General features: G+C 45.3%; 1 protein-coding gene across 1 annotated transcript; it reads right to left on the bottom strand.

Annotated features, from left to right (window-relative positions):
• Window positions 1-3,825: 3,825 nt before the first annotated feature.
• On the bottom strand, window positions 3,826-13,160 carry LOC142852357 (liver carboxylesterase-like). The gene is made up of 12 exons (XM_075977074.1): window positions 13,029-13,160; window positions 10,611-10,815; window positions 9,122-9,251; window positions 8,319-8,452; window positions 7,979-8,237; window positions 6,712-6,810; window positions 6,296-6,436; window positions 6,096-6,176; window positions 5,652-5,796; window positions 5,116-5,259; window positions 4,649-4,721; window positions 3,826-4,225 (listed from the first exon to the last, which is right to left on the bottom strand). The coding sequence occupies exons 1-12, from the start codon at window positions 13,102-13,104 to the stop codon at window positions 4,039-4,041; spliced, it is 1,674 nt and encodes a 557-aa protein (XP_075833189.1). The 5' UTR covers window positions 13,105-13,160; the 3' UTR covers window positions 3,826-4,038.
• Between the last annotated feature and the right edge of the window lie 4,895 nt (window positions 13,161-18,055).

Here is an 18,055-nt window from a genome sequence, read left to right as displayed (position 1 = left end):
CCCATAAAACCTCACCATCTGTACTCTTGTACTCTTCAGAATAATCTTTATAGTCTCTATGTATATTTACTTCGTTGTGGGATTAGAGTTGAAGTGGACTATGGAACTCAATCTTAAGTGTAGGATGGGATGGACCTGATTCTACAAATCTGATTTCCTACCACATGCATATGAGCCCCCGTTTTCCCAGAGATTGGAAGTGTGCCTCATCATGGGAATGATACAACCATACTCATCACTATTGACATAAAAGATGCTGAGGACAGGGTGAAAATCCACAAAGACCAACAACTCTAAGGGGTGTCTGGGCAAGAACTCTCCATCTATCACACTAGAGATGGTCCTGAAGACCTGAGGGTTATTAAAGGTCGGTCAATGCTGAAAGTCAATCCCATAGATATTCCTATACCTTCTGAATTACACATACTTTTGCCCAAATATCCTAAATTTATCTCAGGTTACTTATCCACCACCCTAGACTAGATCTTACACCTAGACTAGCCTATCTTGCTATTTGTTTTGCCCCCAGAACTGAAAAGGCACCAAGGTGTAATAGTAGACTAATTTGTTTAGAATAGTATGAACTGGTTGTCCCATACTTCCCTGTCTCCCATCCTCTAAGCCACATAATTCTTCCCATGTTGTTAATAGCCAGCATCTCCTCTTCATGTTTGTCTCATAGGCAGTACATTAAGGCCTCTGAATTCACAGGTTTACATAGATAGGTTGGCCACCATCTGTAAAGGGACCAGTCAGGAGCTGTCTCATCCTTCAAGGCAGTTCGTAGAGTTCCCAATCCCAACTAAATACCATAGCATATCCTGTTGTGTGCTGTGTGTGGACTGGAGTAAGTAAGAAATTGTTAACACATGCCTGTTGCTCAGAGGTGATGATCAAAAACACCAAATCCTTCTGATGGACCCATAAAGAACCCGGATAAGCAGCAGAGTAGAATGTGGCACAACCAGTGAGGCCAGCGGTCTTGCAGAAACACTTTCTTCAAAAGCATTCCAGTCTGATAATTATCTGATAAAGCACAACAATGTATAAACATGTCTCTACTCTTTATAAGCCATATATGTTGTAATATATGCAAGTTTACACATGTATATAGCATATATATATGTATATAGTATATATATTATTGAGATACAGTGTATGTATATAGAATGGGTAGCCCTTTAGTGCCTGAGCTCACCAAACCCGCCTGCTTTAGTCTTCCAAGGAGCCAAGCCACAGACAATCTATCTCAGGACTGAGTTAGCTAGCAGCTGGAACTGATGAGGACAGGGTTGAGGCTCATTAGAAGTGTTATAGGTCATTTGGAGATATGAGAAACTTGGTGATCGGTAGGACATGGACATGGTTGGGGGCTGCAGACCCCTGGCCCCTTGACTTTCTCTACCTGCCTCAGACCCTTTGCCTGCTGGAGTGAACTGAACAAAACAACATGTTTACCTGTGCCTGCAGCTGGTCTGAGCATAAGACCCTGATGGCAGGGGAGTGGGTTCTGGTGAGGCCTGCCGCTGAAAGATCCCAAGAGCTGGGGCATAACTATCAGTTAAGGATCCCTATATAAGCTTCTTCTGAGTATAATAGAGTTGGTATTCTTGTATGAAGGATGACCCCATGTCTCTGTCTGTGTGTGCGTGTGTTTTTAAGTCTCCAGCTTAGTTCCCAGCTTGCATACTGTCCCATAGTGCAGGCACTACAGACATGGAAATTTGACATCCAATCAGCTCATGTAGACAATTACCTCAAAGCTTCTAAAGAGAGCCCAGAGAATTGTATCTAGGATCTTACACATGTCGGACAAGTGGTCTACCTCTGAACTGTTTTCCCAGTACCAGGAGACTTTTTTATTCTTTTTCAATTTCATATATGAGTACAATGTGTCATAAATATTCTTACCCCCATCATTCCCAAGACTCCCAAACCCTACCATATTCTCCTTCCAATTTCATTATTTCTGTTCTTTTCTTCTCCCTCTTTTTTATTTCTCCTCCTTCTTTTCCTCCTCCTCTTCCCCTCCCCTCTATTTAATAATCCACTAATTCAAATTAGAGTTTTTACATATTTTGTACTTCCTATGTGGAGACAGACCATAACTAAATTTCCCTTCCTTGCCTGGACCTTGCTCCATATCTCAGGTAGGGCTCAACTTGTGATCCCTGCCTCAGTCCTCTAAGTACCTAAGATTACAAGCCCATGTCATCTGATCTGGCTTTATTATACTTTCTATGTTGCTGGGCAATACACCCACAACTTTGTACATACAGGGCAAGCTCTCTACCACTGACATACCTCTTACAACTTCTTTAGTTGTTTAACACATGTGTCTCGTTACTTATCAATTATGCTCTAGGTTGTAAATCAAAAAAAAATACATGTGATCACATGCAACCATGTGTAAGAATATAGCTTTATTAAAATCCAAACCCGGAATTGGAGGACCACACCTACAATTCAGCCACTCATGAAGCCAAAGCAGTGAGATCATGAGTTCAGGGTCAACCTGGACTACATAGAGACCTTGTCCCAACAAAGAAGAACAAAGAAGCAAGTGGCACAGCTGTACATAGATTGGATACGTAGATAGAATGTGTAGTGTGGCATTCCACAATGAAAGGAACCAAAAACATTATGTTAAGTGACAGAGACAATCACAAAACATTCTGTTTATATTAGATTCTAGACAAGCCCCCGATATAACAAGATAAAATAATGCGAGAGTTATGTTGAATCCAGGCTAAAGGTATGTAATGTGAGGGTTATGTTGAATCCAGGCTAAGGGTATGGAATGATACCAAATGGCCTGAGGAAAGCCTTGGATGGAAAAGGGGCTGTTCTTAATCTAATGTGGTGGAAGTTGAGTGCCTTGAGAATTTTCTCAGATTTCCTAACCATACACATAAAATTGAAATTTCCAATGCTGTACTTCAGGGGTGGAGCACTTCCTAACATGTACAGTCCCTAAGATCAATTCCCAAGCCTCATAAAAACAATCCACGCTCAAGCCACTGAAAGTAAGATAATTAGTAAAAGTCTAGAAGAGATTTTGGCTCCCTGTTGGAAGTTTACTATGTATGTGCAGAACTGAAAAGCGGGGGCAAGCTGGTAGTAGGAACATCAATAAATGCTCTACAAATAGAATGGAAACAATCTGCACGGTCAGTCTCACTAAGAGGACAATCTTCCCTGTCCCCAGTTCAAGTCAGCAGGGACTTAATGTTGTCCTAGGAAAGCCATTGTTTACACATTCTTCCAGCAGAGGGCTCAAGATAAAATCCTGGAAACCTCTAGCCAGAGACTGTTTCTCACCACACAGCAGATCTGTGGGCATCTTGACCCTGGATTTCCAAAACTATAAAACTGTACATTTGTTACTGGTTGTAAGTTACTGAGGTTATGTATTTTGTTTTGTTTCTGAGACGTGAGTCTTGTTATCTTGCCCTGGGCTTATGCAACCCTTCGTTCTCAGCCTCCAAACATCTGAGGCCACAGACACTAAGAGCCCACTTTGTCGTTTATTAACTTTTGGGAGCAACATTCTGCACCTATGAAGTTAATGATCTTTGGGAAATCAGATTTGCTATTGGCAACTTAGAAGTACGAGAAAACATGAACTAGCTGAGAGAGGCCAAGGGATTTCCTGACGTCAACAGTGCCTGAGGTTCCTGCTTCATTTGAAGAGGGTCTGAGGCTTGGAGATGAGGAGAGAGAAGATGAGGAGTAGAAGATGAGGAGAAGAAGATGAGAGGAAGGAAGGAAGGAGAGATTCTAAAAGAGCGAAGTGTTAAAGAAGATGAGGGGAACACACATCCATATGGTTGTGGGACCATTTATTGAGTCTAATAAAATGTGTCCAGAAGGATAAGGAGTAACACACAGAGGGTTTGTCATACACAATGAAAGGGAAATGCTGAGATTAGAAATGCTTATGTGAGTTTGGAATGAATAAAAATAAATAAATGGACTTTGTAACCTCGGGATGACCTCATCCATCCCCAACACCACACACCTTTCCTGTAACTGGCACTAAAACTCTACATGCTTGTCCTGAGCCCCCTTTAGCTCCTGGATCTTCTGAGGCAGAGTCTTTGTCCAGAACTGCAGCTTCCTGGCCTTCAGGGCTCGGCCCACAGCAGGCTGGATGTCCAGCTTCAGGTACTGCTCATCATGGATCAACTCAGGCCAGTAGGGGAGACCCTCACTGTTGGGGTTCCTGTGGATATGATACCAGCAGGGAAGGGTGAGGTCCCTCTCATCCAAGACCTGACGCCTTGACTGGGATCAGAGCAGTAGATGGGTAGGCCAAGGGCCTAAGGGGACAGATGGACTGGTGTGCTGATATAGAATATAAGGGTCACCCTCCAGTGTCTGATATGAAACCAGGGAAGCTGTCTAGTTTTGTGTCTCCCTCTCAGAGGAAAAAAAATCTAAAGAACAGTACCACAATACTGTGACTCACACACCAGGACTCTGTGGGATGAGCAGTAAGTGAAAGCTAGAAGGTGTGTGCCTAAGTGTGCCCTGGGATGGAGAAGACTAGAGTGTGAATAAAGACCCATGTATGCTAATGAGGTACACACACCTGGGAGCCCTGGATGGTCTTGTATAGGAGGTTGAGGGAGGGGCATGTTCTCACCCATGTCTTGCAAAGTTTGCCCAGTACTTCATCATCCTCCTGTTCAACAGCTTCTCCTCCTCAGTGAAGTCAACTGCAGACAGGAGATGAGGGTCCAAGTTGTAGCTACCTCGTGCAGGTGCCAACTCATGCTCTACTATATCAACCGCAGCTTAACTCTGAACCGTAGGCCTGGTATATACTCTCTTCCCTCACCACTCAGAACCCAGCATCCACCCAAGTCTCTACTCTGGTTCACTCCGACCCCAATGTTCTCCCATTCCTTCCAGCACAAGCTGGACTAGGAAAGGTTCATATTTTAATCCTGGTAGTGGTTTGTTTTGTTTTGTTTTGTTTTGTTGTACCTCAGAAATGGCTATCGCTTGACCCCATTCTCTCCCAGAGCCTCAGTTTCCCCAACTGGACTGAGAGCTCAGTAATCCCTCAGGAACGCACCAAGGACACCATTCAGCTCAAGAAAGACTCACCTTTCATTCCCCAGAGGGCACAGCCAAAGACAAAGGCAGCGTGATCACCATGGTCAGCCCTCACATGGGATGGCCGGATGTGCTTATACTTGTTGAAGCTGGGCTGGTGCTGGAACTCATAGAAGTAGACAGGAGCGTGGGATCCTGGGAGTGAGGACACATGTGGACTTAAAGTTTTCTCAGTGGAGCTTTCCCACCTAATCCTTGGTGATAGGAAACCTTGCTCTAAAGTTATCTAGAATCACAGCTGAGTGGTGACCCCAGGATGGAGAATTAATGATGGGAAAACATTTTTGTAAACAGATGAGTGGTTTGGACAAGACCCCCAAGTGTAACTAACGTGTTTCCTCCTCTAGACATGGGTAAAATGTCTCTCTTTTGCACTAGACATAAGGACTTACTGAAGTAAGTCGCTTAAGATGCCTGGTAACAGAGATGTGATCCAGACATGTGTCAGGTCTCCACACTACAGTGCTCACCTGGGACACACAGCTCTGACCTCCCCCTGCCCTTGGTCTTGTTACAGATGTACTCACGCTGAAAATGTGCTACTTGGAGTGCAGGGACCACAAACATGAAGTCCTCCATCATCTCTGTGAACTGTGCTTGCAGGGTCTGTGGGTCCTCAACATCCCCCATGTACTCTTCCATCAACAGGTCACTACACTCAGGAGGCAGCATCTACACCAGGAGGAGTCAGGAAGAGATATGCTTGTGGGCAAGCACTTGGATAGGTAGGGAACAACCTCCTAGTAAGGAACGTGGCCTGGGATGAGACAGGGGATGCAGAAAGCATATGACGCTTGAATCCACACAGAAACACACATATGCATTGCCTTTATTTCTGGGCATGGTAGCTGAGAAGAGTGTATCAAAATAATTACAATAATTGTTATTAGTGATCTTTCTAAGAATAATCATTAACAATAATAAATAATGCTAATAATAATTCTATCGGGACAGGAGCCAAGGTCTCTCACCATGTGTGCCGCTCTGCTCTTCAGAACAGCTGGCAGGGTCTCTCGGGTTATGTTCTTTATGACATGATCAAGGCCCATGTACTGGGAAGTAGAGGAGAGTCTTAAGTATAGGATGGGTTGTCTTTAGATCAAAGTATCTCTGAGTTCCCATAACCCACCATTTGAGTTTAGGCTCCCAGGGACTTAGAACCAGGTCTTACCAAGGGGACTGACCAGCCAAAATCATCACTGTCGACACCAATGATGCTGGGGACAGGGCGAAAATCCACAGAGGCCAACAGCTCCCGAGGGTGCCTAGGTAAGAACGTCCCATCCACCACACCAGGGATTATAATGAAGACCTAAGGGGCACTAAGAGTCAGTGCTGAAGATCAACCACCTAAATATTCTGATGCCCACTGAATACCCACATGATTTCCCCATTTTCTATCTCATCTCAAGATGCTATGCTCACTCCAGAAGAAACTGGACATTAAAATTAGCCTGTCTTGTTATTTCTGCACACAGTACTAAAAGGACAGCTAACCACTGAGACAAATTAACTGGTTCAACTAGTAAGGACTGGCAATCCCACATGCTGGTGTCTAAGTCCTCCAAACCACACAATTATCCAGACCTGGTTGATAGCCAGAATCTCTGCCTCAGTCTTCTCTCGTAGGCAGTGCACCATGGTCTCTGAGTCCTTGGCATCACATCCAGATAGGTTGGCCACCGTCTGTAAATGGAACAGGCACTGGTTGGTTCATCCTTCCAAACCAAGAGTTTTCATGGTTCCAAGTAGATGTCATTGCCCCTAAATACCACATCCTGTTCGTTGCTGTGTATGAAAGGACTTAGGTGGAGCCGTTTACATTTTCAGTTGTCCAGAAGTGATAGGTGGGAAAGGGGCCTGAACATTTGCTTTATTGTTGTTTGTTTTTATGTGTGTTCATGTGTGACAATGGGTATGATGCGACATATTTCACGTGAGAAGGTCAGAGGTCACCCTCAGTGTCATCTGTCACCTTACCTCTAGTTCGCATTTGTCTATACTATATTAACTGATCCCCTTATTAATCGATCGCCTTGCGGGGATCGATCTGTTTCTCTTTTCCATCTCTGCATAGGAGCACTGGGTTTCCTGACACATAGTACCACCTCTAGCCTGAGGTGGACTCTGGGGATTTGAATGTGGGGACTCACACTTGCACAGCAAGTATTTTTACAAATTGGCCCCTTCCCTGAATCCATGTGTCCTGGTTAGATTTTTTTTTTTGTCACCTTGACACAAGCCTGGGGAATCTTGAAAAAGGAACTTCAACTGAGAAAATGCCTCTATCAGATTGGCTCAAAGGTGAGTCAGGGCATTTTCCTATCTCACCTCAAGATGCTGCATAAGTGACTGATGCTGGAGGGCAGTGACACCCATGGGCAGAAGTCCTGGGCTGTATAAGAAAGCAAACTGAAGAAGCCATGGGTAACAAGGCAGTAAGCAGTGCTCCCCATTGGCCTCTGCTTCAGTCCTGGCCTCCAGTGACCTGCCGTGCCCGCACTCTGACTTCCTGTCAGTTTATCTATAAATAAACTCTAAGCTGAAATAAGCCTTTTTTCTTTGAAAGTAGCTTTTGGTCATGGTCTTTATCACAGCAATAAGAAGCAAACTGGGAAACCATGTGTAAGAATCTTGTTAATGGTGGAAGCCACTGGGCACAGCTTCGCTGTCATATATAACACACTCAGCACAGGGGATGCATTCTAAATTTTATACCTTTCAGAAATTATTGAAATTGCTGGGAAGAAGGAATTTCCAATATGCTTGTTTTCCTCACTTAGCAGGTTAATGGAGTCCCAGAGGCAAGGACTGAGGTAGCAAAGTAAGGATGGGTATTGATGAGGGCACTCACTGTGTGGACCACCTCGGGTGTGTCAGAGATAAGCTCAGGCAGCAGGGCCACTCCACTCTGCATGATGGCTCTGTGGAAGAGTCCTTTCGACATGGGGGACACAACAAGTGAAGATACACTTGTGCCTCCTGCTGAAGAGCCAAAAATGGTGACCTGGCCAGGGTTGCCTCCGAAGTAGGCGATATTCTGCTGGACCCAGCGTAGGGCAGCCACTTGGTCCAGGTAACCCCAGTTGCCTGTGGCGTGTTTGTCTCCAGTGCTGTGAAGTGGCAGGAACAGGAATCACAAGTCTGTCTATGCTCTACTCAGACCCCATTGTCCAGCCCAGTTCCAGGCTTACCTGAAGAAGCCGAGGATACCTAAGCGATACTGGATCGAGACCATTACTATATTCTCAGTAGCAGCCAGTATGGATCCATCATTCATGGAAGCCATGCCCAGAACAAGTGAACCACCATGAATCCATACCATCACCTGGAGACATCAACACAGAACTCAGGAGGACCACACTCAGTCCAAGGTCAATTGCACTGCCTACTGGATTATCAGCTTCTTTGTCTTCTTGTAGGTCCAGCAAGTTGACATACACATAGATCTCCTACTCAGGATTTTAGGGCATGGTCCACTGATGGGGTACTCTAGGCCTACAAGCATGTTTCTATCCCAAATTTACCATGAGGAAACTTCAGCATGAATTAATGCCTCGAGAACTAAAATGATGACATCTGTCTCATCAAGTGGGGCAAACAGGAATGTCTCCACGTGTGTTTCTTTCTGATTACTAATGAGAAGGGACATCATATCTCATTGGCACAACAGATAACCTGCAGCTATAAATTTTCGTATTGACAATAATGAAGACCTCGAGTACCCTCCAGGGCAGTTCTGCCACGTTCAAGTTGATAGAAGAATTCCTGGTTTAATCAAAGACCTTGAACCTCTTACATCTAGAGTCCCAAAGCTCTGAGTCACACACCCAGACTTAAGCAGCTCAACATGGCTGGGATGACCTCCTTCACCCCGATAAGGTAAGACTACTAATAAGGGTCTAAACTACAGGGGATCTCAGAATTACTTTAGCCCTTCCAATCTTCCAGAGAAAGAAACATCCTCTCCCCAAGCTGATGATATCCTGACACTCACAGGTAAGTTAGAACCTTCATGGGCATGGACCGGTGTGTAGATGTTGAGATACAGGCAGTCCTCAGACATAGAGAGGGGAGGCACGCTTATCTTCCGCTCATTTGAGGCCTGTGGATTTGTCTGCAGACACCTGGTGAAAACGGAAGACAGATAGCCCAAGATAGGTGGTGGTCAAACCTAAATTATAGTCTGAATTTTCTCTCAGCCACATTCAGACACTATTTTCCATGATGCCGTGATAACATCTGACCCCTCTTTAAAGTCCCTTCTTGCCAAGGTAAAGGCCACCAGCTTTGTAGAGAAGAAGATGAAGCAATACTTTTAGGCGGGCCTCCAGTTGGGTAGTAATATCCTGAATAGGCTAGTATCCAGAGACTGCTGGCTTCCTCTATGAGGATGAGCATCTTCCTGTACTGGCGTTCATCACTCCTATATTATCTAATCCTGGTGTGCGGCTAGTTTTGATTGTTGACTTTACACAGTGCGAAATTACCTGGAAAAATAATCAAAATGAGGGAGTGTCTAGACCAGCGGTTCTCGACTTTCCTAACGCTGTGACACTTTAATACAGTTTCTCCTGGTGTGGTGACCCTCAACCATAACACTGTTCCTTAACTGTAATTTTGCTACTGGTATGAATTATAATGTAAATATATAATATGCAGGATAACTGATATTCAGCCCCTGGGAGGATAGCAACCCACAAGAATCGAACCGCTGGTCTAGATCATTTGCCTGTGGGACATGCCTGTGGCAAATTATCTTGGTTATATTCATTGAGCTAAAAACGCCTGCCTATTGTAGGAGGCACCATTCCCTGGGAAGGGGCCTCTGAACTGTGTAAGAATGGAGAGAGTAAGTGAAGGATTAGCAGGCATGCATGTGACCCATAGGCTGCGCTCCTGACTATGGATCTGATGTCATCAGCTCCCTGAAATTTCTGCCCTGTGGTTTCCACCTATGGTTGATTATTTCCTGGAATTGTGACCTGTGCTAAAATCTTTCTTCTCTTCACTTCTCTTGTCAGGGTCCTCTATCACCACAACAGAAAACAAGCAAATGTACTCGGGTAGTGGAGAATCTGCTCACAGAGGATCCATAGGATGAAAAAGACAATCCCACAGGGTAGTAAGACATTCTCCATCTCACTCCAGACACTCACGGTACCTCCTTCTTCCACATTGTCTCCAGTGGAAAGCATGTGTCCTTAGCCAATGGCACCTGGACAATGAGTTGTCACAGTGACCGTGAAGAATGGCCTTAGTCTCTGGTCTTCACTGCAGTACCGGCAGCTAAGTCCCTATAGGCATCAAGCTCTGACCCAGGATCCTGGCACCATTGTTCCTCTCTAATCCTTAGCACATTCCTCTGAAAACTGCATGGGAGACGCCCTTAGGACAGGCAGAACACTGCTATAGAGCTGAGATGGAGGAAGCACAGCAGTGTGGCTAGAGCTCATGTCTGAGGGTCCCTGGGCCCCAGAACTTACATGGCTGGATGGGAGGTTCCATCTCTCACACCACTCCATGGCTCAGGGGGCTCCGGGGGAGCAAAGCGCAGTGGTCCCACAGGTGGCTTGGCAAACGGAATTCCCCGGAATGTATAGACACCAAGTTCGCCATCTTTCACGGGGACAAGGCTTCCTCTCACCTGCCCTGTGTGTGTGTTCCTGATGGGGCTGGATGAGTCCTGTCCTGTGGGGAAGAGAAGCCATCAGTTGTTACCACACTTGGGAATTCCTACCTCATTGTCTCCGTGGTACATGGGGAAGGTAACCTGGGTCCCCTCAGTTCAGCTGCAGGATGTAGAGATGAGTCTTTGTGCATTACTTAGGGCTGGAAACCTTGTCCACTGGCCATCTTGAAAATTAACAGGACACTGTACGATAAAAGAACTTCTGGAGACATCACAATCCCTGACTTCAAACTCTACTACAGAGCTACACTACTGAAAACAGCCTGGTATTGGCATAAGAACAGACAGGAGGACCAATGGAACTGAATCGAAGACCCAGATATTATTCCACACACCTTCAAACACCTGATTTTTGACAAGGAAGCAAAAAATATCAAATGGAAGAAAGAAAGCATATTTAACAAGTAGTGCTGGATATCAACATGTAGAAGCATGAAAATAGACCCATATCTATCACCATGCACAAAACTCAAGTCCAAATGGATCTAAGACCTCAACATAAAGCCAGCCACACTGAAACTCAAAGAAGAGAAAGTGGGAAGTACACTTGAACGCATTGGCACAGGGAACCACTTCCTAAATACAACCCCAGTAGCACAAACACTGAGAGAAACAATTAATAAATGGGACCTCCTGAAACTGAAAAGCTTCTGTAAAGTAAAGGACATGGCCAACAAAACAAAACGGCAGCCTGCAGAATGAGAAAAGATCATCACTAACCCCACATCAGACAGAGGTCTGATCTCTAAAATACACAAAGAACTCAAGAAATTTGTCATCAAAAGAACAAATAATCTGGGGCCTAAAGAAATGGCTCAGCGGTTAAGAGCATTGCCTGCTCTTCCAAAGGTCCTGAGTTCAATTCCCAGCAGCTAAGTGGTGACTCACAACCATCTGAAATGAGATCTGATGCTCTTTTCTGGCCTGCAGGCATACACACAGACAGAATATTGTATACATAATAAATAAATAAATAATTTTTTTAAAAAAAGAACAAATAATCCAATAAAAAATGGAGTACAGACCTAAACAGAGAACTCTCAACAGAGAAATCTAAAATGGCTGAAAGACACTTAAGGAAATGCTCAACGTCCTTAGTCATCAGAGAAATGCAAATCAAAACAACTCTGAGATTACATCTTACACCTGTAAGAATGGCCAATATAAAAACAAGCAAACAAACAAACAAAACAAAACTGATGACCACTTATGCTGGAGAAGTTTGGGGTAAAGGGAACACTCCTGCATTGCTGGTGGGAATGCAAGCTGGTACAGCCCCTTTGGATGTCAGTATGGAGATTTCTCAGAAAATTAGGAAACAACCTTCCTCGAGACTCAGCAATACCACTTTGGGGTATATATCCAAAGGATGCTCAATCGTGCCACAAGGACATGTGCTCAACTATGTTCATAGCAGCTTTGTTTGTCATAGCAAGAACCTGGAAACAACCTAAATGCCCTCTGACCAAAGAATGGATGAGGAAAATGTGGTACATTTACACCATGGAATACTACACAGCAGGAAAATAACGACAGCTTAATTTTTCAGGCAAATGGATGGAGCTAGAAAACATCATTTTGAGTGAGGTAACCCAGACCCAAAAAAGACAATTATCACATGTACACTCTCATAAATGGTTTTTAAACATACAGCAAAGAAATTCAGCCCACAAATCACAATCCCAGAGAACCTAGACAACAATGAGGACACTAAGAAAGACTTACATAGATCTAATCTACATGGAAAATAGAAAAAGACAAGATCTCTTGAGTAAATTGGGAGCATTGGGACCTTGGGAGAGGGTTGAAGAGGAGGGGAGAGGCAGGAAGGGGAGCAGAAAAAAATGTAGAGCTCAATAAACATCAATAAAATTGGGGGGGAAAAGGAAAGAAAATTGACAGGTCACTCTCTAGTGACAAGATGACAGGTTCAGAGACGCTTGGCATTATGACGGAAGTCTTGTCATCATGCACATGCTCCAGCCACAGCCACATTCTGTCCCTGCTGGCTCCTCAGTACATGGTAACCTTACACATCTCTGACCCTCCATGTGCCATCGTGTGGGCTTTGGTGTGGGCATTAGAGGGCTCACAAACCCACACTTTCATCTGTCGTCTCCACAGCTCCTCCCTCCCTGGTGCCTTCCCTCCCACGAGCTCAGACTCTGACTCTGCAGAACTGGGCAGCTCTGACCCTGGTCCCTCTGCTCACCATGCACACGGAGAAGGAGAAGCAGGAGCCCACAGGCCACAGCAAACAGCCAGCCAGGAAGTCTACCGAGTGGCATGGTTGAATCCCGGACAGAAGTCTGTGCTGCTACAAGATGACAGTCTCTCAGCAACAGGAAACAGAACAGGTAGGCTTTGCCCAGGCAGGAATTTATACCTTTCAGGATGTGGGTGTGGAAAATGGTTGAGTGGGGCAAAGTTCTTATTGCAGGAGAACGGATAAGGCAGAAATCAATAGGGAATCAATAGCCAGCAGGCAGGGCAATGACATTTCTGCAGGTTCTGCTCCTTCCCTGGACTCTTGGATAGACACGGCATGGCATCTGAAGTCCTGGAATGTCAGAATTCCTGTCCTTGAATATGAAGTCACCATGATCCCTGGCCCTTTTTCTCACCAACCCAATGTGGTGTGGGAGAGAAGATCAGGGAGCAGAAAGCTGTGACAGGAGAAGCCGCGGGGCTTCTGTGGGTAGGAACACACTCAGGATGTCTCAGATGGAGAGAAGTGAGAGGGCAGGAGCTCTGAGTGTGACCTTATCCTCTTCCCCTCTCTCTTTCTCTCTCTCTCTCTCTCTCTCTCTCTCTCTCTCTCTCTCTCTCTCTTTCTCTCTCTCTCTCTCTCTGTCTCTCTCTCTGTCTGTCTGCCTGTGTCTGTGTGGGGTATGGGGGGGGTGAGTTTGTGTGTGCATGTGTTGACTATGAGTTCAATAACACCTTCAAGCCCTAGTGAAATGGTCCTTAATCTCCTTAATGTTATGACCCTTTAATACAGTTTCTTATCTTGTGGGTATCTCCAAACATAAAATCTGGTATGCAGAAATCCTGACATACCACCCCTGTGAAAGGCTCAATCAAATCCTAAAGTGGTCATGACCCACAGGTTGAGAACCACTGCCTTAGTGGCTAGTCAAGGCATCAGCCCATGTGCATTTAAGTGAAGAGTTTTTCTCTCTGCCAAGCTCCTGAATCCAACTGAAGCTCGTTTTCAACTCTGCTTCCTGGTGTTGAAGATTGGCATTACAAAATCATCATTTTGATGATGTCCTATGGCTGGCCTTCAAGGCAATGTAAAAAGTAGTGTCCTAGGATGACCTGGGTTTGTCATGTGCAGGGGCCTTGTGAGCATCGGGATCTAGAAGATGGGGGATCAAGCCCTTTAATGACAGAGAAAATGTTTTAGGTGAACACAGAGACAGATTGAGTACCATTTATCCCCTTTGTACAATGGAATATATTATAAGAGAAAGTTTTTAATAAAGGGCCTAAAAAAGTTTAGGGACAACAATAAAGTCAGAATATAAATTAATAATACAGGATCTGATGAGAATGATTAGTCCCAAGGAACCAAAGAGTTCTTGGGGACTCTGTAAAAGATAGAAATAGCCTTCCATACGTGGACAGGTACTCAGGGTGACAGCAGTAAGATGTTATTTCCTGGACATTTCTGGACCTTCTGATGCTCCCTTCCCACTTCCAGGACACACCTCACAGTCTAACAGATTCACAGGCGTCCTGAGTCTGTGAACATGAACCTCATAGCATCTCAGGCAGACTCAAACAACACACACACAGCATTGCCTGTGCGGCACTGACATGACAGCTGCGAGAGACGCACAACTGTGACCGCACACAAAATGCTGGCCTGCTGTGCTGGGGATCAGGAAATGAGGGATAAAATGGAACGTTCCCCTAAGGACCTAACAAACTACAAACTCTAAGCATGAGTGAAGATAAGTGTTTGGACACCCTGGGTTTGTTGACTCTTCTTTACCTCACAAAATGTCCTGCTTTGGGTGCTGTGCAGCCCTGATCCTCTCTGCCTGGGAGTGCAGGGAGGGGTCCAGTGAGACCCTCCTCCTGCTGTGTGTCATCTCTATAGCTCCACCTCCCCGGCCCCTCCCCGCCCACAGCACCACATTCAACACTGCAGAGTCTGGCAGACCTGATGAGTTGCAACAAGAAAAGTTAAAAGCCCCCAAATCGGCCAAGCGAATCTTCTCCTGCAGCCCTCCCCCATCTGACCCACAGGAATCAGCATCTTTGGTGCCACCTTTGTGGATGAGGCCAGGACAGCAGCCACTCACAGCCACCAAAGAGTGACTTCCAACATCTTTCTCAGTCCAGTGCTCACCCTGTCCTGTGACTTGCTGCCTGCACACAATGGCCTTCCAGACAGCATCTTTGTCCATGCATCTCACTGAGGGCTCCTGCCTGTAATGACTGACAGTTATTGCAACAGATAAAACCTATGGAAACAGTCCTGCTTAGAGCCTGCCTATACCCACAGTGCTTTATCTTTAAAGAAAACCTTGCCATAAAATCTTGTGTAATCTACACTGAAATGTCCTTCTGGCTGGAAGCTAAAAAGCCATATCCAGAAAATAAAATTATGTGAACATATTTCTTCTCTTTCTGCATTTTGTTTTGTTTTGTTTTGTTTTTTGAGACAGAGTATTATATGTAATCCACACTGGCCTGCTCTCAGCTTTCAGGATCTGGGTTTAAAGGTGTACCACAAAACATGCAGCTAATACACCCTTCTAAGTAATCCTGGGCATCGTCTGCAAGCCCCTGCCAATGTATTGTTCTCATGGATGGCACAGGCCAGGATGAGAGAGAAGAGGACAGGCACACTCCATCCCTTTTACAGTTATCTCTGACTCTGAGCCCAGGAATCCAGACAAAGAATACTCCAAACAGTAGCCATGATTGAGTCAGGCAGACCTTCCTGCTTGGAGAACCCTGGTGACCTCCCAGAGTCTGGTGACCCACAGCAGGGGTCACAGGCGAGGTGAGTTCGGTGGATCTGACTGGGGAGACTCAGGAAGAGACCAAGAAAGTTTACACTATCAGAGTGCAGAGGCCCAGGAGGAGGTCAATGTGTCCACACTAGGGGAGTGTAAGTGCTGCACACACAGCCTGGGTCTTTCTGGTTCAACTTCTGATAAGAGCCTGAGAGTTGCTGATAGGCCCAGAGCACACACACCCTTTGCTCTGCAAGCCTGCGCCAGGGTAGATGTATGGTGAAGGAAACACGGGGACCACTAAGGTCAACTGAGGTATGTGGGACACCAGGAACTTTTGTGTGTCCCAATAACTCTGTGCCTTTTGAAGGCTGACAGGCCACAGTTCTGTCCTAAGGGGTGACACACTCACGGATACCTGGTGAAAATGCTGGAAGGGGGGCAGCAGACTTGTTCCGTGGCTGGGTTTTGGTCATTTCCCTAGTATAGTACAATCAGGACTTGTCCTATCCCCCTGCTCTCAATTAGATGCATACTCTGTGATTCCAGTTCCTGCCTGGGCAAATCTTGTATCCTCAATTCCTTGATTGAAGGAACAGCTGAGGTGTGGAGGTTGAAGGTCTCCAGGTCCTCCAAGCTCAGAGTCGGAGAACCAGTTCCTCTAGTTAACTGGACGGTATTGTAATCTCCCAAATCCTGGGCTTCTGCAGCAAACTGGAGGAGGGTCCCATGCACTCTGCCACTTCGTGCACTGTCATTCAGGCCAAGACCATAGAGAATGTGGAACAGAGAGTCTCACTAGTCATTGTCTGTATATGAGGAAATTGTGAAAGAGTGGTAAGTGTGTGTGTGTGTGTGTGTGTGTGTGTGTGTGTGTGTGTAGCGGGAAGGGAGTAAAGCTCAAGGAAGCAGCTGAAATGAGACACCACTTCACACCCATTTAATATAATCAAACTTAAGACCCATAAGCAAAACTGTTGGCAAAGACATGGAGCAACTGATACAACTACACACAGACAGAGGGGAAGTACAGTGATTAGATGGTGATTTGAGAAGGCAATTTCACCTTTTCTCTGAATGTTAAACACATTTGTTCTATGACTCAACAATTCTACTTTCAGGACTTTAGCCTGAAGAAACAAGTGAATGTCTTCACACCAAGCCATGAGTTCTGTTTGTTTGCTTGTATTTTGTTTTGTTTGGACACAAGAGCTCTCTACATAGTCCTGGCTGTCTGAGAGCTCACATTGTAGACCAGGCTAGCTCCGACTCACAGATTCACTTGCCTTTGCCTCCTGAGCGCTTGGATTAAAGTCGTGTGCCACCGTGCCCAACTCAAAGTCTTGTTTGAAGACGTGCAGGACGGCTTGATTAAAACAGCCCAAACCAGAAGTCACTCAGATGTGCACCGACAGGTGAGTGGGTGCAAGGCGTTCACTCACAATCAAAGGAAAGTGTCATTTGAATCTCAGCGACATAACGCTCAATGACAGAATCTTTCACACATGACTCTTCTCCGTGAGAGGGTAGACAAGACTCTGAGGGTTCTGAATTGTATTCTATTTCCAAACATCAGCTCCAGGAAGCAGTCAGTTGGTTGCCAGGAAACAGGGCTCACGTCAATGGTTAATGAAAAGAAGCATAGAGAAACACTTGTTGTTAGTCAGAAAACAGTCTCAAACCCAAAGTGGGTGTGGCTACATGCCTCATATTTTATCCCACTACCCTAAGCTGTGGGAGTAAATGAGTGAATCTGAGCGCATACTCTTATCATTTGACAAAAAAAAAGCCCTACAAAATTAAGAAAAGTGCTGAAATCTACAAAGTCCACACTGTCTATCTGAAATAAGCTTGCAACCAGCAACAGACTCAGGCTCCGGCAGAACCAGCCGGCAGTTGTGAAACTTTGTCTTTGTCTGCCCTCTGGTGCCCAAGGTGAGCAATGCAAGAGTCGTCACTTCGTGGTGTCCTGTGGTCAGTTTTCAATGCAGTTTACGGGAAAAAAAGACAGACGTGGTGCACCTGGGAAAACCAGAATTCCAAAAAGGCGGTTTCTCAGAGGCAAAAAACTATTGCTGTCTCAGGCCTATAGGAAGAAGATCTAGCTGTGTGGTGACAGAGATGAAATGTCTTGGGAAAAGACTGGCATACACCCCAATTTGGCACCCTTATAGGAAGACAAAGTAGAAGAAAGGGATTTCGTTTTTCTTTGCTTAGAGGACAAATAAAAGAACTTACAGATGAAAATAAGGTAAGAATGGAAATT

This window comes from Microtus pennsylvanicus, chromosome 6 (assembly GCF_037038515.1).
Source record: "Microtus pennsylvanicus isolate mMicPen1 chromosome 6, mMicPen1.hap1, whole genome shotgun sequence".
NCBI classification, from domain to species: Eukaryota; Metazoa; Chordata; class Mammalia; order Rodentia; family Cricetidae; genus Microtus; species Microtus pennsylvanicus.
The sequence above is the reverse complement of the archived record's forward strand: the minus strand, read 5'-3'. Positions and strand labels throughout refer to the sequence as shown.